At 44.8% G+C, this 22,446-nt stretch overlaps 2 protein-coding genes across 3 annotated transcripts in view; one reads left to right on the top strand and one right to left on the bottom strand.

The window, feature by feature from the left end:
- BRD3 (bromodomain containing 3) overlaps window positions 1–8,153 on the top strand; it is a 47,618-nt gene extending 39,465 nt beyond the window's left edge. Inside the window, exons 7-12 of one of the 2 annotated variants that reach the window (XM_074973340.1) lie at window positions 504–632; window positions 1,550–1,741; window positions 2,615–2,856; window positions 4,292–4,584; window positions 6,668–6,796; window positions 7,996–8,153. In XM_074973340.1, the coding sequence (XP_074829441.1) occupies window positions 504–632; window positions 1,550–1,741; window positions 2,615–2,856; window positions 4,292–4,584; window positions 6,668–6,796; window positions 7,996–8,111 (1,101 nt within the window). In that variant the 3' untranslated portion in view covers window positions 8,112–8,153. Of the gene's footprint in view, window positions 1–503; window positions 633–1,549; window positions 1,742–2,614; window positions 2,857–4,291; window positions 4,585–6,637; window positions 6,797–7,995 lie in introns of both variants that reach the window. The other variant, XM_074973339.1, reaches the window with a different exon arrangement.
- Window positions 8,154–17,693: 9,540 nt separating this feature from the next.
- BRD3OS (BRD3 opposite strand) lies at window positions 17,694–22,205 on the bottom strand. Its single transcript, XM_074973341.1, has 2 exons — window positions 22,104–22,205; window positions 17,694–21,418 (listed from the first exon to the last, which is right to left on the bottom strand). Exon 2 carries the CDS (start codon window positions 20,478–20,480, stop codon window positions 20,211–20,213), a length of 270 nt encoding a protein of 89 aa, XP_074829442.1. The 5' UTR covers window positions 20,481–21,418; window positions 22,104–22,205; the 3' UTR covers window positions 17,694–20,210.
- Between the last annotated feature and the right edge of the window lie 241 nt (window positions 22,206–22,446).

Genomic DNA, 22,446 nt, shown 5'->3' with positions numbered 1-22,446 from the left:
GCGGTGATACGCACCCACTGAGGATCTAGCCCTTTAAAGTTTGGAAACCCGGTGGAATTGGGCAGAGACAGGGACTCTGACCAAAGAGACACCGAGAAGGGTGACCCTTCAGTGCGCTCCCTCTTTGACAGCACACTGGAATTTTATTCCCTCTTTTGGCAGAGGCAGAGTTCCGTCTTTTTTCCGGAACCCTCGTTTCTAGTAGAAAATGAACTCTTGCAATCTTTCATAGACTGTCAGTGTAAACAGAACTTCTTGGAATATTATCATTAAAATCACTGTGATACAACAGTCAGAGGATTCGATTTATTTAAGATATTATCTGAAGCCTAGATGTCATTTATCAGTTTGAATTAAGCAAGCTAGACCAACCTGCTGCTATCTCGGGCTAACAGGTTTTTAGCGACTCTGAGCTCTCTTTCGTCTGTGCAGTTGCTATGAATGCATTTTGCTTATGGCTCTTTTCCCCTCCCTCCCTCCCCCTTTGGCTTATTTGTTTGCAGAAAAAAATGGACAGCCGGGAATACCAGGACGCACAAGGTTTTGCAGCGGATATTCGGTTAATGTTCTCTAATTGTTACAAGTACAATCCCCCAGACCACGAAGTTGTAGCCATGGCCAGGAAACTCCAGGTAAAGATGTTGGCAAATGCGTCTTCCAGAGAGTACATTTTAGTTCCCCCTTAGGAGGAGCCTTCAAGGTTCTGCGCGCGCACAGCTCCTCTTGGTCTCAATCCAGGAGGGTCCTTGACTTCCCTGGTATTTGGAAGGGGCCTTAGATGCCCTGTGCTGTACCCTGTTCTTCACATGGTGTGACTCAAAGCTGAACCCTCTGCTCAAAGTATGGCCTAATCATTGCTTCGCAAGGTGATAGGTGAACGACCTTGGGTTTACATAGCGCACCCCTCTGAATGCCTCACTGAAGAGGTGGGAGAAATTGTGCAGTCTGACAACTATGCTACCAATGTACCATCCTAAAGCCAACTTCCAAGGCTGTTGCAGCAGATATTCTCACGCTCGCAAACCAGGGGTGCTGTTAGTGTCAGTACTGACAGGGCTTTTTCTGAACTGGACGGAGGAGCTAAATCCTAGAGCGGGAGTCTAACCAAGCAGCGGAGCAGCAAGTAAGCAGTTATGAGGAAAGCAAATGCACAGGGAATTGCCAGACTCGATCAGACCCAGGGTCCATCTAGCTCAGTGTCTGATCTCTGTCAGTAGTCAGTGCCAGATACTTCAGAGGAATGTGTAAGAATCTCACAGTAGGGATATATCTGATAATCGGCCCCCCACAAGCAGGTCTCAGATGATTTCACAAAGACAGATTAAAATGCAATCCAACTCCTGTTGAGAGTCTTTCCATTGACTTCCAAGGAGCTGGGATTCACCTCTTATGACTTTAGACCCTAAACTGTCTGGGGCAAGGAATGCTTTCTAGTTACTTCTCTGTACCGCACAATTGAGCAGGGTTCCTAGCATGATCTTAAAAGATGCAGAATGAGGTCTTTGTGGCTGAGGCATCTTTGTCGCCCTGAATCCAACAACCTCTGCAGGACGTCTTCGAGATGAGATTTGCAAAGATGCCAGACGAGCCCGTGGAGCCCCCGCCCCCACCTCCTCCGACGGCGCCTGTCGTCAGTAAAAGCACGGAAAGCAGCCACAGCAGCGAGGAGAGTTCGTCTGACTCGGACAGCTCCGACTCTGAAGAAGAGCGAGCGACCAGGCTGGCCGAGCTCCAGGAGCAGGTGAGCGGCAGGCCAGCTCTGAGCAGCCTCACCATAGTGAACGGTGTGTCTGTGCACATGGCGTGCACGTCTACACAATGCATAGTAGAGCTGCACTTGAGGGTATCATTTTGTTGTAAACCCCCCCCCCCCCCCCAAGGATCCCAAAGCAGTTGGCAAATATGAATGAAACCCCACAACACCCCTGAGATAATCTAGGAAAAGATTATCACACCCTTTTTATAGGCAAGGAAACGCAGGCATACGCAAGTGAACTACCTACTCCCTTTGTGACCTTGGGCAAGTTTCGCTGGGTCTCAGTTCCCTTTGTGTAAAATGGGGTTAATGATTCTTCTTTTCTCTCTCCCGTTGGCTGTCTTGGCTGTTTAGGCTGTAAGAGCTACAGGGCAGGGACTGTCTCTTATGTGTACGTGCAGCACCAAACACAAGGTGGCTTGGTTGGGGTTTCCAGGTGCCACCAGAACATACCTAAATAGTCAAGTGACTTAGCCAGCACGTCATTGGCAGATCCAAGAATAGAACCCAACTGTCCTGATGCCCCAGTCCTAACCACTAAATTCCCTACTTTTCCATGAGTGTCTCCATTCAAGAGGTGGCTACTTTTCATTTGCCTAAAGAATGGGAACTGAGTTTTCTCCTGAGGGTCAACTTCTGTGGACCCGTATTTAACTCTTTAAAGAAAGGTTACTAAAAATCAAACAAAGTCTCCCAGCTGAAATCAATAGACTCAGCCTAATGATTAACTTTAAAAGCTGCTGGTGTAAATGGGAGAGGGGTGAGCACATGTGGGTGGGTGGGTGGGTGGATGCTGTCTGTGCCTGGAAGAATGGAGTGTGTTGATAATGGGGCTCAACTCGTCTGTTCTCCCCGCAGCTGAAGGCCGTCCATGAGCAGCTAGCTGCTTTGTCGCAAGCGCCCGTGAACAAACCAAAGAAAAAAAAAGAGAAGAAGGAAAAAGAGAAGAAAAAGAAAGACAAGGAGAAAGAGAAAGAAAAAGAGAAGCACAAAGTGAAAGCCGAGGAGGAGAAGAAACCCAAGGTGGCCCAACCAGCCAAACAGACCCAGCAGAAGAAAGCACCAGCTAAAAAAGCAAACAGCACGACCACAGCTAACAGGTGGGTGTTTGGCATCTTGTCCAGAGTCTTCCTATATGTTAGACTTTCCCTTCCCTTGCCAGTTTTGTAGAATGAGCTTTCTGTTCTCCATACTAGCCTAGTGATGGGGAACCACACGCGGGTCACGTCGGGTAAACGTCTTGGGTGAGAATTTCAAAAGCACTCGGCATTGACCTACCTCTGCGTCTGTTGAAGTCAATGGTGAGGATCCCACTGACTTCAAGGAGAGCAGAGTTAGGCCAGCATTAAGGAAAATTTCAGAACTTTGAAAAAGCTCCAGTTCTGTTCCAGATGGGCAGAGGGTCTGGGTTGGGGTCGGTTACTTTGGGCCAGGTCCCTGTTCCTGTTGAAGTCAGTGGGAGTTCTGTCATGGGTTCAAGATCTGGCCCCTTCTTTCCAAGCTGGCTTATCTCTCCCTAATGCAGACACACTGTAAAACGCAAAAAGGGCCCCAACCTGATCCCAGTGAAGTCCAAGTGAAAAATGAGTGTTTCTTCCAGTCCTCACCAAACGAAGCCCACCCGAAAGGTTACATCCACCATCTAGTTCTATGGTGCTGTGATGGGTTGTACCTCTCTGGCGCCCTCTTGGAGTGCGGGGTGAGGTGCTTCTCTTGTCTTGGATGTCCTTCTCTGAACGGGGGTATGACTGTCGTCTGGGTTCCAGACTTGGGGTACAACTCTCTGGCTGTGCCCCTGAGGGAGTCTCTTTTCTTCCGGGGCGGGAAGAAGGGAGGTGTTAAAGTAGTCCAAAAGAAAAAAGCCATAATACCGCCACCGCCTACAAAAAGGGTCGCGTCCCTGCAGTCTCATGTAGGGTAAAGGCCAGTAGTCCTGGGGGGAAGATCTGGGCTCCTTACCCCTTTTGTTCAAACAACCTGAGCTAAGTCCTGGGTCTCTGAGAAGGAACGTAAGGAAAAAGCTGGTCCCTCTGTTTCCTCAGGGAGCTCGTTTGGCTGCTGCTCTTGACGAGGTCCCCAGCAGACGGCCCCTGGGGAACTTGTCTGTTCTTGAATGCCGCCCAGCCTGAACCAGGATCCTCCTTTTTAGGGACCTGCCCTTCTCTAGGATTGATAAGCCTCAGGGGTGTAGCAGAGTGGGGCCTATTGAGCCCAGAGGAGCTCTTTAACCCCTTATTGACTGGGCTGGTGCTCTCACAGTCCGTAACAACTGCCGACATGCCAGACTGAATTTATCCTAAATTGTCTTGATGCTAGACGTGGGATGTTAGGCCCCTATTCGGGACTAGCATTCCTGTTCGAGACAGCATTTAAGTACATACTTCAGTCCCACTGACATCGCTGGGTCTTGAACACAGGTTTAACGCCAGGTTATGGTTTGTAACAGTCAACGTTCGTGGTAGAACATTTAGTACAAGGGGAGGAGAAATGAACTCAATACACCAGCGAGTATGTTTGTGCTTTCGAACCCTCCAGGCAGCCTAAAAAAGGAGGCAAGCAGGCATCTGCACCCTATGACTCTGAGGAGGAGGAGGAGGGCTTGCCCATGACCTATGACGAGAAGCGGCAGCTCAGCTTGGACATCAACCGCCTGCCGGGGGAAAAGCTGGGCCGGGTAGTGCACATCATCCAATCCCGGGAACCTTCCCTCAGGGACTCCAACCCCGATGAGATAGAAATAGATTTTGAAACCTTGAAGCCCACCACTTTACGAGAACTGGAGAGATACGTCAAGTCTTGTTTACAGAAAAAACAAAGGAAACCATTTTGTAAGTTACCTCATGGCTCACGAGTTCCCCATCAGCCCCGCAGCGCGGGAGGCGAGGGGTTGCTCATTAGGACCCGCTTCTTATCAAACTCTCTTTCCAAGTATTGATTACTTGTTGGCAATCTGACGGTGATTTTTTTAAAAGGCCTCTTTCCCCCAGTGGAAATATCCAAGACCCTCCTCTTTAATCTGTTTCTGCCCTCCCCAAAATCCTATTCCATGGAAGGCTGAAGGTTCCAAGCTCCCCGGGACGGCGCTCCTTCCCTCCAGAATCTGTGAGGGGCTTATTGTTGTTTGTATTCTGATAGCGTCTAGAAAGCACTACCAAAATCCAGGCCTCCTTGTGCTTGGTGCTGTGCATACACCTAGAAGGATACGTTCCCTGATGTGAAGAGCATATAATCTAAATAGACAAGACAAAGGGTGGGAACCAACACTGAGAGATGAAGTGACTTGCCCGAAGTCACACGCAGAGTCTGTGGCAAAGCCAGGAATTAAGCCCTGATATCCTGAGTTGTGTCTTAACTGTAAGACTGTCCTTCCTTGATGGGTGGTCTCTGCTTTGTCCCCAACCCCTCACTTCCGGGAGCAAAGACTCAAATGTAGCAGATAACCATGATCCCTGCACAGTAGCCCATTTTGCTGCCACATGACTTCCAGAGAGCTCTAAGCAAATTTATTTTTTTCTGACATCTTGATATGTTTTTTTTTTCTTTTTAATGTACAGTAGAACCTCAGAGTTACAAACACCAGAGTTATGAACTGACCAATCAACCACACACCTTCTTTGGAACTGGAAGTACACAATCAGGCATCAGCAGAGACGGGGAAAAAAATGCAAATACAGTACAGTACTGTGTTAAACATAAACTACTAAAAAAATAAAGGGAAAGCAGCATCTTTCTACTGCATACTAAGTTTCAAAGCTTAAGTCACTGTTCAGTTGTAATATTTTGAGGGAACAGCCATAAGGTTTTGTTCAGAGTTACAAACAACCTCCATTCCCGAGGTGTTCGCAACTCTGAGGTTCTACTGTATCAGCTGGATTTTGACTGAATCCCTTTACTGCTGTAACAATTCAGAGACTCTCCAGAATAATTATGTATGACAGAGCATTTTATTTTTGCAACCAAAGCCTGTGTTAACATGGAAAACCTCAGAGTATCATTAGTGCAGGTGTGTGAAGTTTGCATACCCTGCACTGATGAACAGGGCTTTGTCTGAACTGCAGTGACAATGTCAACACCATGGAATATAACTAAACTTTTCTGCCACATTCTGCTTATTGCAATGTTTAGCTTTCAGAGGGTACTCTGTGTAAGTTTTTGGTGGGAGGGTTTTGGTTTATCATTGCTTCAAAATACTACCGCGGAATTTAGGTATTTCGTCCCACGATCAAGCCAATGGACCATCTGTCCTGTTTCTGATAGTGGCCAACATCTGATGTGCAACAGTCGAAAGTATACAATACTGTTCTGTGGGGGAATATTTCTTCCTCACCTCAGCTAGCATTAATTTATGATCTGAAGCATGAGGATTGTTGATACCTTTTAACGTATTAATCCTAGCTAATGCAAATACATTCTTGCCATCTGCTATTTTTGCCTGTGTCAGTTGCAGTTCTCTTTTTTTTTAAGCAACAAAACAGCTGAATTCTTGCATGAAAAATCTAGATCTTGATGGCAAATGCCTGATCTGACAACCTTTAATGGGACACTTTGTTTTACAGGGCAGAAAACCTATGTAACAATTCTTTAATTACAATGTAACTATTGACCATATAAGTGGCTGGTAAGTAACCTGTAACTACAAGGTTATTACATGGATATTTCTATCTTCTAAAATAGTTACCAAGAGATCTTAAAACAAAAAAAAAAACATGTAAAGGGTGATTGTTATCTGAGAGTCTATGCGACTTTTTGTGTTGTCCTCTGTAGGGATGTGTAATTGCTATGTGGTCACATGATCTTCGCAGTGTAACTACAGAGCAGTTGCATAGTTGTGTGTGCCCTGTAAAATAGTGATGTCCACTTTTTTTCCCCCCAACCATGCAGTCTCAGAAATTGTGCGTTCCTCCTCCACAGCTGCAAGTGGGAAAAAGCAAGCAGCAAAATCTAAAGAAGAGTTAGCTCAGGAAAAGAAGAAAGAGTTAGAAAAACGGTTACAGGATGTCAGCGGGCAGCTAAACAACAACAAGAAACCTGCAAAAAAAGGTAACTGGCCCCACTTAATTGGCTATGTGTAGTGAGGTTTCACTGCTGAATAGTCCTGGGCCAAATCAATTCCTGTATAGAGACATATATATGTGTAGAGAGAGAATCAATTAATATGTGGAGCTAAGTTTTAGACTGATGCGTCTACTTAAAAAAATAAAATAAAATACAGATGTGTCACAATTCCCATTACCAGCAAAACTATTAGTCTTTATTAACTTGGGCTTGTCTACATGAGTAAGTTGCATCAGTTTAACTTAGGGTATGCTTTTAAAGTGAGTTAGTTAAAGCAGGTTGTGTGGACAGTCTTATTTCAGTTTAAACCAAGCTTATTCCGGTTTAGCTTATGTCCATTAGGAATCAGTTAAGGCTTACAAGTAGCTTCACCCTCCAGCCGCATTGGGGCTGATTTGTCCTCGGCATATGACACTGTTTGGAGACAGCGCCTCCTCCTCGATCTCCCGCATCGTTCACTGCCAGCGAACAATCCATCTCTTGGCGGCGATGGCTGGGGACCGCTGCTTTAAGCTACACCTTAATAGCCAGATCAGTAGACCAAGAACTCTTAACTCGGGCATCCCTCAGGGCTCCGTCCCGGCCCAGATCTATACGCTGTGGATATACCAGCGACGGAAATTCATGAATGTGGGTGACGTTGCTCTAGCTGTTCCACTCACAAGCCTTCATGCCATCAGCTGCACCCTAACCCGAGATCTTATCACAATGGCTGACTATTTCCAATGCTGGAAACTTAGGTCTAGCCCGAAAAAAAAAACAGCTGGTGGAAGTTGCCCAGGTCCTCTCTGTGTCAGCAACTCCCACTCTGGAGTCTGTGCTCGCCAGCTTCAGGCCCTGCACGCTGAGTGTGGGCTGCAGGTGCTGGTGCCATCCAGTTGAAACCAACCTGAGATTCGAGTTGTATTTATCGTGGGTTGTTTGGTTTGGGGTTTTTTCAGTGAACATTTGCTATTAAAATAATTGGCCACCTAAAAAGCTTGCTACCCGGGCAGTTCCACTTTAAGGCCTTCTCCAATTTTCCAGAGGTTTCGGATGTTGCCCCAGCTATCGGATTGTACCATACCAGCCCATAGACTGCTCAACCCAAGGGTGGGGAGAGTGTAGGGAGGGGTTTATATGAATAACTCTTTCATAGTTCAGATATCTTCCAAATAAATGATGCACAACCTACTTCCCTCTAGAAAAGTCCAGCTCTGCTCCATCCGGAGGCCCTTCCCGTCTCAGCAGCAGCAGCTCCTCAGAATCCGGAAGCAGCAGCTCAAGCGGATCCAGTTCGGACAGCAGCGATTCGGAATAAACTACAGACACTTAAAAAAAAGAAAAAAAAAAAAAAAAAGGACAACATACACACCAATACTCTGCAGTGTTCCCTTCTATGGTTAATATACTTCTCTTGTTCCACGGTGGTCAGGTTTTTTCTCTCTCTCTCTCTTATTTTTTCAATTTTTTTAAAAAATTCAGTGTTATAAAATATCTTCCAATTTTTTTCTTTGCTTTTAATAGGTCAAAGATCTTTTTTGTGTGTGCGTGTGACTAGACTTTATGATAAGTAGTTCACTTTGCGTAAAGTCTCTAAATTTTTTTAACTGAAGATGGTTGCTTGGATGTGACAAGAGCTTTGAACTCTTAACAAGAGATCCATAGAAAAATCTGCAAGGTGTAGTATACAGTTTTTTGGGTTTTTTTTTTTTCTTCAAAGTTCCCTTTTAATACACCCAACCTGGCTCACTACGACGCAAGGAAAAAAAATTTTTTAAAAAGAAATCTCTGTAAAATGGTACTGTATCTGAAAGATGTTAGCTTTTGAACTAGTTGGTGTATTTGTTATTAGCACTAGTATTCTTAATCTCCAAGTCTACAGTGTGATGAAAATGTCAGATGCTATCATCTTTTTACATAAAAAGACAAAAACAAAAACTCATGTACTGTGGATTGTTAAAATGTATCCTTTTTGGGGGGAGGGGGGATAGAGGAGTAGGCTCCAATTCAGGAAGGTACTTAAGCGTGTGCTTGACTTTAAGCATGTGAGCAGTGGAGCTGGTCAGGCCCCTCCCTCCCCGCCGTGAAAATTTTGACTTTTTGTTGAAAAAATAAAACACGTTCAGGCTTTCAACAAAAATCAACAATTTTTTGAGGAAAATCGACACTTTGTGTCAATGAAAACCTCCAATTCCCCATCAAAAAATTTTCAACCACCCTCATGAGCCAGACCCCCGGACGTCAAGGAGACAACCCACATGCTCAAAATCAGATATGTGCTCCAAGTACCTTCCCAGATCAGAGGCTTTAGACGGGTCGGGGATAAAGTGGGCGCTGTAGCTTCGGCCCAAGCCACGTCACCAATGGAATGGGGCAGGGAGGTGGAATGTTTTTTATCCTATCTTTATATCAGCAAGGAGCTCCCAGGAGGGAACGCTACATCTGTGTCTCGCAGGGTGCAGGTTTCCAAACACTGAAACTTTTACCTCAAGAAAAAAAAGAAGTGGGGGTGTGGGGGAGGGGTGGGGGGGGGGCGGAAAACCAGGAAAAAAAAGACTTTTTTCCCCCCGTAAGGCTCCGCAATTTTCTATGAGAATCCAGCCTAACGTTTAAACCTGCACTGCTGCAACACGTACACCATTGCCACTGTCCCTAATTTCATGTATATATAAATACTTTATTTATTAACACCATTGGTCATTTGAAACATTAAGAAACCTGCATTGTGAAGAACAGCAGAAATGCAGAGGGGTTTTTTAAATGGTTCGAACCAGCCTAAAAAAAATAAATAAATCTGAGACCTTATTTAAATGTATTGGACTTTTTACCGACAGGTGCTACGGTCCATTATTTCCTGTGTCGGTGTTCTATCACGGTTTGTGTACTCAGTTTGTTTCTTCTTTTCTCCTGCTTTTTTTGTACAGAATTTGGAGACTTACAGGTATAGATGACTTCCCGATGCTGCACATTTCCCTTTTCTCTTATTTGTAATTTTTCCACAGATCTTTCTCTCTCTCTCTCTCTCTCTCTGTTTTTGTTTTTTGTTTTGTTTTGTTTTGTTTTTTTAATCCAGTTTTAGGAAAACCCCAGTTCTATAATATAAACTTTGTAATCTGGGGGGGGCAGAAATGTATAGTAAATTGAATTCTTGATTTTTTAAAAAAAACTTTTTATTGTAAAGAAAAAAAAATATACAGAGTTTAACAGAAGTTATGCTTTTCCCTATCCCAGCCCCCAGTTCCCTGAGGCTACCTTGTTGCCTCGAACATGGACAGCCTTGACATTTGCCCTGCTGAGGCCCATATTAGCAGACTGCCAAGAGCCTTTGGGCTGCACCTTGCCCTCATAAAGTGGTGCAGGTTGCAGCTGTCCTCATTTTATAATAGAAGGGTGTGGCCTCTGAGGACTGCAAATCCCAGCATGCAATGTTCCCAGCAAGTTTAGCTTCCAAAAAGCTAGAAAGGAAACTTTGAATGCTGGGACATGTGGTCCCAGTAGGCCACACCTCTATTTTGAAAGTGAGGGAATCTATGGGACCTGTTGCTAGAACACCATGGCTTGCACTTTTGGGCATCTTTGCTCTAAAATGTTCATTTTGGTGCAAAAGTTACTGTATCCAGGCTCAATTGTCACTCACTTAATTCCCATGTAACCACATTTTATTGGACAGACTTTCAGAGGATAGACTCTCGGAGATTAAATAGGTGGCTTACCTTTGCATCTGTCTACAGACTACACCATTGTCCCCTCAGTCGGCATTTCGGGAAAGCTGGTGAGGTATTCCGACGTGACTGTCATGCAGCTGAAGCGGCTCTGTGTATGTGTCTTAATGACAAAACCAACAGCAGTAGTACACAGAATCTGCCAAAGCCCCAGGAAGCGTTATCCTCTTGTGCTATAGGAATGGAGCCTGATTCTGTAAGACACTGAATGCCTCCTATAGGCTGCTGAAGAGCCTCTAGTCACTTTGAAATCAATGGGCTATTCAGCCGTTCTGCAGGAGGTGCTCAGGGCCTTGCAGAATTGGGCCCTAAAGCATTTGCAAGGAATGGATGAATGAGGGTCTCCAGCATCTTACTGAAATTAACAATTTACCTTTTTCATTAAACTGAGGTTCATTTTAGTTCCTATATTTTTTTAAACGCTGCCCTTCGTTGTTTAAAAAAAAAAAAAAAACTTCTCCCCCAAACAGATCCTTAGTAATATATTTTTAAAAGTTACTGTGAGGAAATGTAATATACATCTAATTAGAGCTTACGGTGGGTTTTTTTTGTTTTTGTTTAATTCTTTTTGAAGGGTGGGTTTGCCTCTTTGCTTTTTTGTTTTTGTTTTAACCTTTAATGCGTGTTAAATGAAACTGAGGATTATTTGGTTTTAAATAGATCTGAGCAATTCAATGCCAATCTGGAAAAAATCCTGAGAAATAAGCTATTTCCTTCATACTGAAATCCTCCCCCACGTGCATCTGGGTTACATCTATTAAATTAATATGAAATTCACTCAGGGACATAGTCATTGGTGGCAATTTATGCAAGCTGATGATCTTCCCCTGAGTGTTTACATCAAGTAAATAAAAAGAAGTTTGATACTTGTAAGAAAATGGGGGTAAAAAAACAAACAAACACCCACAGCAGAAAAGAGAAGAATGTGCATGTCCCTAATCAACTAGTGTCAGTATATCATTTAAAAGCTTTATCAAATGATCATAGGTTAAGGCTATTTCTTGTCTCACCATAAGGCCTAGACTCCTGTGGAAGCTGAGGAATATCAGACTCCCAGGGATCAGGCCCTAGTTCACCTAGAAGACGAATGTATTGATTAAAACTTTTTCACTGAATAGATACAGTTGACGCAAAACAAATTCAGTTTTTTTATTGCTGTGATCTTAAACTTTCCTATCAACAGGGTTTGAAATTGTAGAACTGATTTCCATTCAGAATGTAAAAATGTGTATAACCAGTTACTACTTTTTTACACACACACACACACACGCATTCAAATAGTACTCGGGTTGTGGCCTCGTTCCATGTTCTCTGGTTGGTGGAATCAGACTACAGTTACCTAATTTAATTTTCTCTACTTTTTTTTTCTACTTTTGGGACTCTTAGACCAGTTTTTAATTTGTTTCCTTTTTTAAAATGATGTTTTTTACCGCTAGGGTTGGGGCATGACCAAAAAAAAAACAACTTTTTAGTAATGGATTTTAAAAATACATGTTCTAAAACACAAGCAATTCACATTATGGTGCAACTGTGGGCAGGCTGTGAGTTATACGAGATTAATACAGGGCAGGAGGAGGTCATTACATTAGCAGCATTATCCTCCTTGTAAAATGGTTAGATGCATTTTTTAAAAATGGTATTTACATATCTTTTTAAAAAATCATTTTTTAAAAATAAATAAAACAACCCACCAGCTAGGATTTGACACGGGCTTTTTAGAGCTTACGCCCCGATAACTGGCATAACAATTCCAAAACAATTTGTTGTTGTACATTTTGTTCTTTTTCCTTTTTTTTAAATATTTAAAACAAATGTTACTTTTCTGTATGATGTGCATGCAAATTTACCGTAACTCTTTTTCTTAAGACTTTTTAGTGCCATTTCTAGTATATTCCTGTAAATGTCAGTTACTGAAGAATGAGTCAATGTAACTAGTTTTAGCTTGTTTATTGCAAATGCTGGCCTCGACACAACAAAATTAAAAAAAAAAAGTTAGAAAGTAATCTTTGATGTTACTGGTAATCATGGACCCCTCTCCTGGGGCATTTGTTTTGTTTTCATAATAAAAAAAAAAAATGTCTGCTTGTGTGAAGTTTTATACGTTGCTTGTTTCCTTCCTTCCCCCCCGGATCTTCACCATGGTTGAAATTGTATGAGATCCTGATTCAGCAAAGCACTTAAGTAGTATTGCCAAACCTCAGAAATCATGAATTGAGACCCTCAAAATCATGGAACTGGCTTAAAAAAATCACAGGAGTTTTTAAAAATAATAACTTTGCATTTGTTTTATTTGCCCTCTGGGCTTTGAGCCTTTAGGGTTGCATCTGCTCATGATTTCAAGCTTTTCTCTGCAACCCTGAGGGTGAGAAACTTACCTTTTATAATAAATGAAAATTGAGATTTTCTCAGAATCACATGACTCCAGATGCTGGGGCATTAAGTAAAACCTCCAATGTCATGAAGTTGTGAGATTGAAAATATTGACTGTACATGCTGAAGTTTAAGCATGTACTGTAAAAGATGTTTTATCTGGCACTTCAACCGGAAAGCTCTATCAACCGGCATTTCTGATCTTCATTGAAATTCCGGTTTATAGTCCAGTTGGCAAGGGGCCGGCAGGGGTTTGGGGCATGGGAGGGGGTGCAGGGCGCGGGCTCTGGGAGGGAGTTTGGGTGCAGGAGGGAACTTGGGGTGTGGGAAGGGGTGCAGGGTGCCGGATCTGGGGGGCACTCACCTTCCGTGGCTCCCCAAGAGCAGCAACCTGTCCAGGCTACTCCTATGTGGAGGCGCGGCAGGTGGCTCTGCACACTGCACCCACCCCAAGTGTTAGCTTCGCAGCTCCCATTGGCTGGGAACCATGCCTGTGGTCAGAGGCAGCACGCAGAGCCACTGCCGCACCTCTACAGGTTGCCATTTGGGGGAGCCACCCGAGGAGAGCGCCTGCCAGATCTGGAGCCCCGAGCCCCCTTTCTGCACCCAAATTCCCTCCCATAGCCTGTGCCCCGCACCCCCTTCCATGTCCCAATCCCCAGCCCCGCACCCCCCCACACACCCAAACTCCCTCCCTCTTAGTTAACCGGCATTTTTCACTTCCCGGCAGCCCCCATTCCCTCAACATGCTGGATAAAACAGCTTTTACTGTACTTAACTTCATTTCTATTCAGCCAAGTACTTATGTCTCTGCTTAATTTCAAGTGCATGCATAAATCCAAGTGTAGTTGGCGCTTTGATGAATAGGGATGTGTTCAAGGCTTTAAATATTTCAGTATGGTCAAAGTGGTATAATCCCCCTAGTGTGGACATAGTGAGACAGATATAAATGTGCTTATACTCTTATAGCTTTTCCTGTACAAGCAAGGGAATAAGTTATACCAGTATAAGGCATCTGTATCCCAGGTTAACTGTGTTCACACTAGGGATTGTACTGTATAACTATATTGGTTAAAAAAAGAATCACACTGGTACAACTATGTAGACCAGGCCTCAAGTGCTTTGCTGACTCAGGGCCATAGTGCTGGAGTGATCTAGGCTATTGCTTCCATGGTTTCCCCAACTAATGGTTCAGGATTTATTTTTCAGCAACCATCCCACTTTAGGCCCTAATCCTGCAACTGGATCCATGTGGATGGACCCTTACCACTGAAATCAATGCATGGAGTGTGGCTCTGTTTGCAGGGTTGGGGGCATAGGTAAGGTACAGCATGGTTCTGAAAAGGATCTGGGGGGAGGGGCATTGGTTTGTCCCCTTTTAAATGATACATAAAGAAAGCCTTGGATGTGGTAGATTGGTTTGGTTTAAATGGTTTGTTGTTGTTGTTGTTTTGTTTTTTTACATCAGAAATTCAGGTCTTGTCTGCCCTGTTTTTCTGGAAGACTCCATGGATGACCGGAGAACTAGGGGGATACGACATCATGGTCACCAAGGAGATGGAAACTGATTTACTGAGAAGGGAACTGATTTTTATTCAGATGCTTTTTAAAACTTTGCTTTTTGTCGACAGCTCTTTACTCAAATGTCTAACGGATGACTCTCTTGGTTAAACATTCCTCACCTTCGAGACCCAACCCTTTGATGTAGGACTTGGAAACCTCCCGATATGTTTCTCCGGCGCTTCCAAAGAGAGCTCCAGGGAAAAAAAGGGAAGAAAATACTTGGTGTGCCTAATATTTGCATGACTGCCCTTTGTGCTCCAGGAGAGAAGTTCTGGCCACAATGAAGTCAATAGCAAAACCCCCATTGATTTCAATAGGGTCAGGGCTTCATCCCAGGTGCATGAGTGCTTGGATTCCAGCTGTCACCTGCACCCGTTTGCAAGTGGTAGAACAGTACTCTCCCCTTTCCATCTGCCCATCTGTATCCACTAGCTGGCTCTTCATGACTAAATCTGGTACATTCAGGCTGCGTCCTCACTGCCAAAAAAGGTGGGTTTTTAAGAGCAAGGTCGCTAACACTTATTAGCTATCTTGCTGTAAAATCCTAGTGGAAACAAGGCGCAGACAGTTTTTACGGTGGGCTAGGTGGGTGAGGTTAATGTTATGCTCCCCACCTGAGGGATCTTGGCTAAGCTACATCGCCATAACAAGTACAGAGCATAAGGCATAGACAAGGTTAAGCCATTCTGACAATGTACTGGGCACTGGCACCCATTTTCAGTGAGTCAGAGGGGGGGTAAAGGACCTGAGGTCAAATGAGAATCAGGTCTGTTATCCTGATATGGGAAGTGCTATATTAAAAGAGGGAAGCTGAGGAATTTCACCCTGGTTTAACAGCTGGTTAAGCACCAGTTAATTACTTTGAACTGGCCAAAACCAAGGACAATTGGCCCAGTCTGTCTTGTGAGCCAGCAAAGGCACAAGAGAGGTAAGTTTTAATAATAATAACCTGTAAGAGGCACAATGAGCACCACTGGGCGTAGTCAGGGGGTTAATTAAAAGCTGGACAAATTGGTATTGGAAACCTTGGAGCTACTTTCAAGTGGCTAAGATTGTGGTTTGCCTGTGAGAGGCGACTCAGTCAGATTTGGCTATGTACACATTTTTCTGCCATGTGCTGGCTATTTTAGGTCTTATTTTCAGGCACTATATACCCCACGGATGGGTAGCTGAGCCCCAAAAGGGTTTGCTCCTGTGTCCCCATCCCCTTCAAAAATATTAAGAATAGCTGTACTGGGTCAGACCAATGGTTCATCTAGCCCAGCATGCTGTCTTCTGAAAGAGGCTGGGACCAGATGCTTCAGAGAGAATGAACAGAACAGGGCAATTTTTCAGTGATCCATCCCCTGTTGTCCACTCTCAACTTCTGGCAGTCAGATGCTTCGGGACACCCAGAGCCACGAGCCATCCCTAAATGACATTAAAAATTATGTGACATTTACTCTCTTCCTATGATTTTATTCAGTAGTTGTTTTATTATTGTTAATAATAAAACTCTCTCTCTTCTGGTGCAGGAGAGCTACTTCCACAGGATGTGGTGTCCCAGAGAAGGCAAAGTCTGCCCCGAGCCACAGATGGCTCATCAGGCTGATGTGGTTTACGGTGTGTCATTTTCCATCCAACCACTTTTGACTTCCCCAACCCTATGGATCCCGGTACCTATTCTGCAGCTGAGTAAACTGGAGGCAGCTTTTCAGTGTGAAACTGAGCTAGACTTGAACACATGACCTGCTGGATTGTCATAACGCACCTTAACCTCTTTGCCACTGCACCTCAAGCTGGCCAAGCAGAAATCTCAAGTAGGAATAGAGATGTTATTTTACCCCTGTATTTGGCTCTGCTGTGACTGCTGCCAGATCCTGTGTCCAGATCTGGTGTCCACAATTCAAGAAGGTTATTGATAAATTGGAGCGGGTTCAGAGAAGAGCCATGAGAATGATTAAAGGATCAGAAAACATGCCTTATCAGTGATAGACGCATGGAGCTCAAGCTATTTAGCTTAACAAAGAGAAGATTAAAGGGAACTTGATCAGTCTATAAGTACCTACATGGGGAACAAATATTTGATAATGGGCTCTTCAATCTAGCAGAGAAAGATAGAACACGATTCAATAGCTAGAAGTTAAAGCTAGAGAAATTCAGACTGTAAAAAATTTTTTAACAGAGAGGGTAAGTAGGTGTCAGAACAATTTACCAAGGTCATAGTGGATTCCCCATTACTGGCTATTTTTAAATTGTGAGGGACCGGGATGTGGGCAGTTGTGCCTAGTCATAGGAGCTGGAGCCCAGGGTCAGCCTGGGAGTAGGAGGCCAGATGTCAGAGCCAGAGTCAGGAATCGGAGCTGAAGGTCAGAGCTGGGTTGCCTGTAGTGAGACACGGCTGGTTCCAAGGCAGCAGCGGGGCTGGGAACAAGCAGGCGCCATTGTAGCAAATGCTTTGAGCAGCCAGCACCCTGCTACTGCTGCTGGTCTTAAGAGCAAGAGCGCTGATCCCCTCAGCCAATCAGGCGGCTCCACTGAGGACTAGCTGCACTTGTTAGACTGCCCAGGGGTTTAGCTAGAAGGTAAGCAGGCCTCTGTGGGTCTTTACTGGACATAACTCAAGATTGGATGTTTTTTCTGAATGCTCTGCTCTAGGAATTATTCTGGGAAGTTCTCTGGCCTGTGTTATACAGGAGGTCAGACCAGAAGATCACAGTGGTCCCTTCTGGCTTGAAATCTACGAAGGGACGGATAGCATATGGCTCCCAGTCAGCTCAGTGGACTCGCTTTGACACCTTCTCCGTAGCCCTTCATGCACACGAGAAGCAGCTATAGCAGGGGTACTCGTCAAATCCCATCTCAAGCTCCCCGGGAAGAGTTCACAAAACCTCTGGGCTGTTGAATCAAGAATGAAGACTGAGCAGCTGTGCAACAGCACTGTCCTGCAGACTCCAGCCTCGCCCACAGCTGGCTAACCACAGGTAAACGCGGCTCCAGATTTCTGTTGTGTGAGACTCACCCTTATGTTAAGGAATAGGTGGCAATCAGACCACCGCTAATTAATACAATCCCAAATTGGGTGTATCTGCACAAATATCTACCTGCCCCATACCTTGCCTGGGTCAGTATTTTGAGCTGTAATACAAATAATAATCAGGTGTGCTAAGGCAGTTAACGTGGAAAAGAAAAAACAGTTGGTACAGATGACACATTCAGACCACTTTCATTGACATCAAGAGACAATAAATGCATTTACAATAAGTACATCAACACTGCATAAATGATGGGAAAATAGACAATCACATTTAGAGGGATGGGCAGAAAAGCAAACAATACAACATCCCCTTCGTGCCGTGTAAGGTCCGCTCCTGTAGACATGCTTAACTTTACCCACCTGAATAGTCCTGAGGAGACCAAGGTCAAGCGTGTATAATAAAGCCTTTGCATAAGTGTCTGCAGGATCAGGGCCCAAGTTAAACTTTCTGAACATACAGTATTTTATAGTAATCATGGATACATGCATAAATAGTAACAGCTAAATAAATCAGGGGTAACTCTGATCTGTAGTGAATGCACTTGCTAACAGTAAGTGCTGAGTGCAGAAAACCTAGTTCATCCACAGTAGAATGGATGTGTTATTGTTAGCTTGGTGGGATGGATACAGAATTTCTCTATAAAGAAACGTTAAAGTGCTTAAAAAGTTTTAAAAATAAAACTTCTTGGAATAAGCATAATGAATACTGAGGCGTACTGGAGAATGGGCCCAATTCTGCAACATGCTCAACTTTTGGCAGCTGGGTAGCCCAACTGAAGTCAGTTAAGCAGGTGCCTGAGTGCTTTGCTGGATCAGGGCCAGAGCCTCAAATAAGTACCTGGCTGAATTGGGGTCTAGGGTTCTGATCCAGCAAAATACTTAAGGCATTTAACTGGAGGCACGTGATGAGTGCCACTGAAGTCAACGGGACTGTGCACATTCTTGAGTTTAAGCATGTGCTGGATGAGACATGTAAATCCCATGACTCCTAAGGGCTTGATCCTGCCCTGCTAGATCAAGCCCTACTATACACAATGGGGTAGCGATGGCAGATAGAACTGGGAGCCAGACACCAGTGCTCATTTCCAGATGTAGAAGTCTGATTTTTTTTTTCAACCCTTTAGTCTTTAACAACTGAAAAAAATAATTTCTGGACACGATTTGTTAAAATATTGAGATCAGCTACAATTAAATACGAGACGCTGTTTGTCAAAATTTAAATAAAAACATCCTTCCTAGCTTATTTATAATGGACATTCCCATTAATTTTGTTTGAAATAGGAACTGCATAAATAGAGTTTGACATGTTAACGAGGCTAAATGCATAACTGTTACATGCATTAAGGTTTAACTATACAGAAAGCTTGAACAAGAAAATCCCTTTTGCAGCTGACGTATGGCTCTAGCACTCCTGTTTTCTTTAAGACATTTCTTTCCTTTCAACCCTTACCAAGAGACGTGCGTGTTTAACAGAAGCTTTCTTCATTATTACTCTCCTAAATTTATCCTTGCCTATCTGATGATTCAGTCGGTGATATGCTTTTGAACTATTATATGGAATTGTTACTTAAGCAGAGTATTATTCATATGAGTCGTCCTATTGACTTCACAGAATGATGCCTTCAAACTGTTACCTCCATGATACTGAACTGTAATATCAGAGAGAAGCAACTGCTGCTTTGCAGTGGACAAAGCCTTTATATAACTCTCTTGCCCAGACCTTTCTAAGGCCCAAATGTAACTTCATTCAGCACCTCCTTTCCCTATTCTGCTTAATACTGTAAATTATTCAACTCAACTGCCAGATCATTAATTGAGATTGTAAGAGACCATTTATAGGGAAAATATGAAAAGGAGACAGGAAAAGTCCAAAATGAAGGTTCTGTGTATTTTTGCAGAACAATCTCACTAGCAACATTCTGAAGCATGATTTCAAATGAAAACAGTTTGGACTCTAACATTCCCTAGATGCATTTGCAAGGCCGCCGTTGCAGAATTTTGCGAGTGTATAATAATGACTGGCAAGTGAAACTGACTAGGCTATTTTCATCATTCAGTCTCAATGAAATACATAACGTAAATCAGTGGCATAAACGGTGAAAATAAATCTAAACTTCAAACATCCTTTCAGTTTTAATAATCTTCTAAGGGCTAGTCCACACGCACAAGTTGTACGGCTTGAATGATAGTGGTATAGTTAAACTGGTACAACCGCCCCTGGTCTCTGATGCTGTTATATTGATATCAACTTGCTTATGCCAGAATAGCTATTCTTGGATGGGAAGGGGAATAAGCTATACAGGCATAAGACAGGTTTATACCAATGTGTGTGTTCACACTAGGGACTATACTGATATAACGATTTCAGTAACAAAATCACACCCATAACTGAAACAGTTACATTGGTACCCAATCAGAGGGCAGATCAGGCATAAAGCAGACAGACATACAAGGAAGGCAATATGTCTTTTTCTTTTTTAGCCTGATCCCTTGATTTAATATTTTGGCTTTCTCCTCTAGTAAGGTGTCCTCAGTCTTCATCTCTTCGTACCACACTGAACCTTGGTAGGTTGATCCCAATTATCTGATAGTCAGCAGTGATGGGAAACAATGTGACCAGACCTGCCATTAATATTAATGGTGGCTATTGAATGAAAATGCTGTTTAGAACTTGCCTGAGGCCTAGCACAGGTTCTTTCATGTATTTATTTGCCATGTACAGATCTCTGACACTAAGCCTTTAAAATTACATAATAATGCAAAACTTTGATTGCCCAGTGTCTCTGGAGACATCCAGTTTGTTTTTGTCCCGTACCAGAATGGCCTCATTACCATACTGCGAGTACCACATACTCCGGCTTCTACTCAAGTATGTACCAGGTGGGACAGACTCCAACTTCTGCTGCTGCTGCTGCCAGATGAGCAACGAGGTGTCCCTGTAACGAAGCCTGGCATAGCTCTCAGATAAGGCTTTTTCAGCTAGTGACACCCGTCCATTCATTACTCTGCCTGTCATTCACTCTGGAATGACACTGGAGACTAAACGTGTTTCATACCAGCTCTCAAGCGCTGTAGTGGATTCCTTAGCTTAATCGGCCCTTCATAGGTATAAGCAAGGGTACAATACTCTCCTACTGCTTTGAGATCAAAGGCAATCTCCTTTAGCTGTGGCACTATTGGGGTTTATGACATGTAGGCCAGCATACATAACATTCTGTGCAACACTTTTGACACAGACTCGTCTGTATGTTACAGCACCATACAGGACTTGTGCTTACGCTCAGTGTGATAAACCAGGACTTCTGAAGGACCGCTTGTATATTGATGATGCCCTGTCATTTTGCAAAGGCTTATTGTGGACACAGCCCATTTGGTACTGGGAGTCCATGGAGAGACAGCCTCAACAACCTGAAATGGAGGCCTAAGGGATAATGGCTGTCTCAGGAAAATCCAGACTCCTGAGAGAGATTTTAATTAAACGGTGAAACAACAGAGATCTAGGAGTTCAATGTGGTCCAGACTTGTGCCCATTTCACTGATTGTGCCTGGTTTCTTTACCCTTTAAAATGGATTTATTGACAGGAGAGTGCATGAGTCATTTCATTAAAAAGCACCAGGCAATAGATCCCTCTGGGTCTGGTCAGTGCAGCATATTTGAAGCATATCGATTAAGTTATCTCTGTTTTTCCAATTCCCAAAGATGTGTTCTCTAGTAATAATCAGGATTCTGCAATGGAAAAGCAGCATATGTTACAGTTTGGCCTGTGGTAGGGCTGGGAAAATCCCAGTGAAATAGACATGGCTGGTAGGATGTGCCGTGTCAATATATTGTTGCATATGGGTGGGTGGGAAAGGTCTTCGCAAGCTGATTCATGGGCCTTTCCTTCTCACTGCAGACTGGCTTCCCACTGCCGTTCACCCTTCATTTTGTTCGATCTGTGTTGCAGCTTCAACCTAGAGTGACATGAAGAAGAGGGCTGCTCACATCCCCCAAACCAGAGCAAAGAACACCCTAGCCGCCCGTTTCAGAGCTCTGGGTCCTAGCAGGTACTTTTCAATCTGCTTGAGGGATGCATTAGTCTTCTTCACTTTGGTCCCCTTGTTAATATTTTAGGAGTGCGCTGTTCCTCTCCCCAACCTCCCTTAGTCCCTTTTGTGCTGATCTTTGCTTTTGACCCCCACTAGTTATTGCTGGGGTGATGAGCTATATCTCCAATCCCCCCCCAAGTCATCGCTGGGGGGTGATCGATACCCTCCTTCCCCCCTAGTCACCGCTGGGGGGTGATCGATACCCCCCCCCAGTCCCTGCTGGGGGGTGATCGATACCCCCCTCCCCCCCCAGTCCCTGCTGGGGGGTGATCGATACCCCCCTCCCCCCCCAGTCCCTGCTGGGGGGTGATCGATACCCCCCGCCCCCCTAAGTCCCTGCTGGGGGGTGATCGATACCCCCCCGCCCCCCTAGTCACCGCTGGGGGGTGATCGATACCCCCCCCAGTCCCTGCTGGGGGGTGATCGATACCCCCCTCCCCCCCCAGTCCCTGCTGGGGGGTGATCGATACCCCCCGCCCCCCTAAGTCCCTGCTGGGGGGTGATCGATACCCCCCGTCCTGTCGGTGACCCGGTCCCCCCCCCCCGCTACCTGCCGCGCTCCGCTGCGCCCCGGCCCCGGCTTCCCCGTCGCCACGAAACCGCTGCGGCTGCGACTTCCGAGAGCATCGATCGGCAGGGGAGGCGCACGAGCGCCGAGCGATCCATCCCCCGCGCTGGGTGCCCGTGCGCTGCCCCCGTGCCCCGTGCGGTGCCCGGCCCCTGTGCCCCGTGCGGTGCCCGGCCCTGCCCCTGCCCCCGTGCGGTGCCCGGCCCCTGTGCCCCGTGCGGTGCCCGGCCCCATGCCCCGTGCGGTGCCCGGCCCTGCCCCTGTGGACTGCACAGCTCATTGCGCCCCCTGTGCTGGGGACCCTGGTTGTCTCGCAGGGTGCACG

The sequence above is a fragment of the Natator depressus genome, chromosome 16 (genome assembly GCF_965152275.1).
Source record: "Natator depressus isolate rNatDep1 chromosome 16, rNatDep2.hap1, whole genome shotgun sequence".
Lineage (NCBI taxonomy): Eukaryota > Metazoa > Chordata > Testudines > Cheloniidae > Natator > Natator depressus.
This window is presented reverse-complemented; position numbering and strand designations above follow the sequence as displayed.

Bases quoted from the DNA above. Each gene is read 5' to 3' on its own strand.
- BRD3OS (XM_074973341.1), bottom strand. From the start codon at position 20,480: ATGACAGGCAGAGTAATGAATGGACGGGTGTCACTAGCTGAAAAAGCC.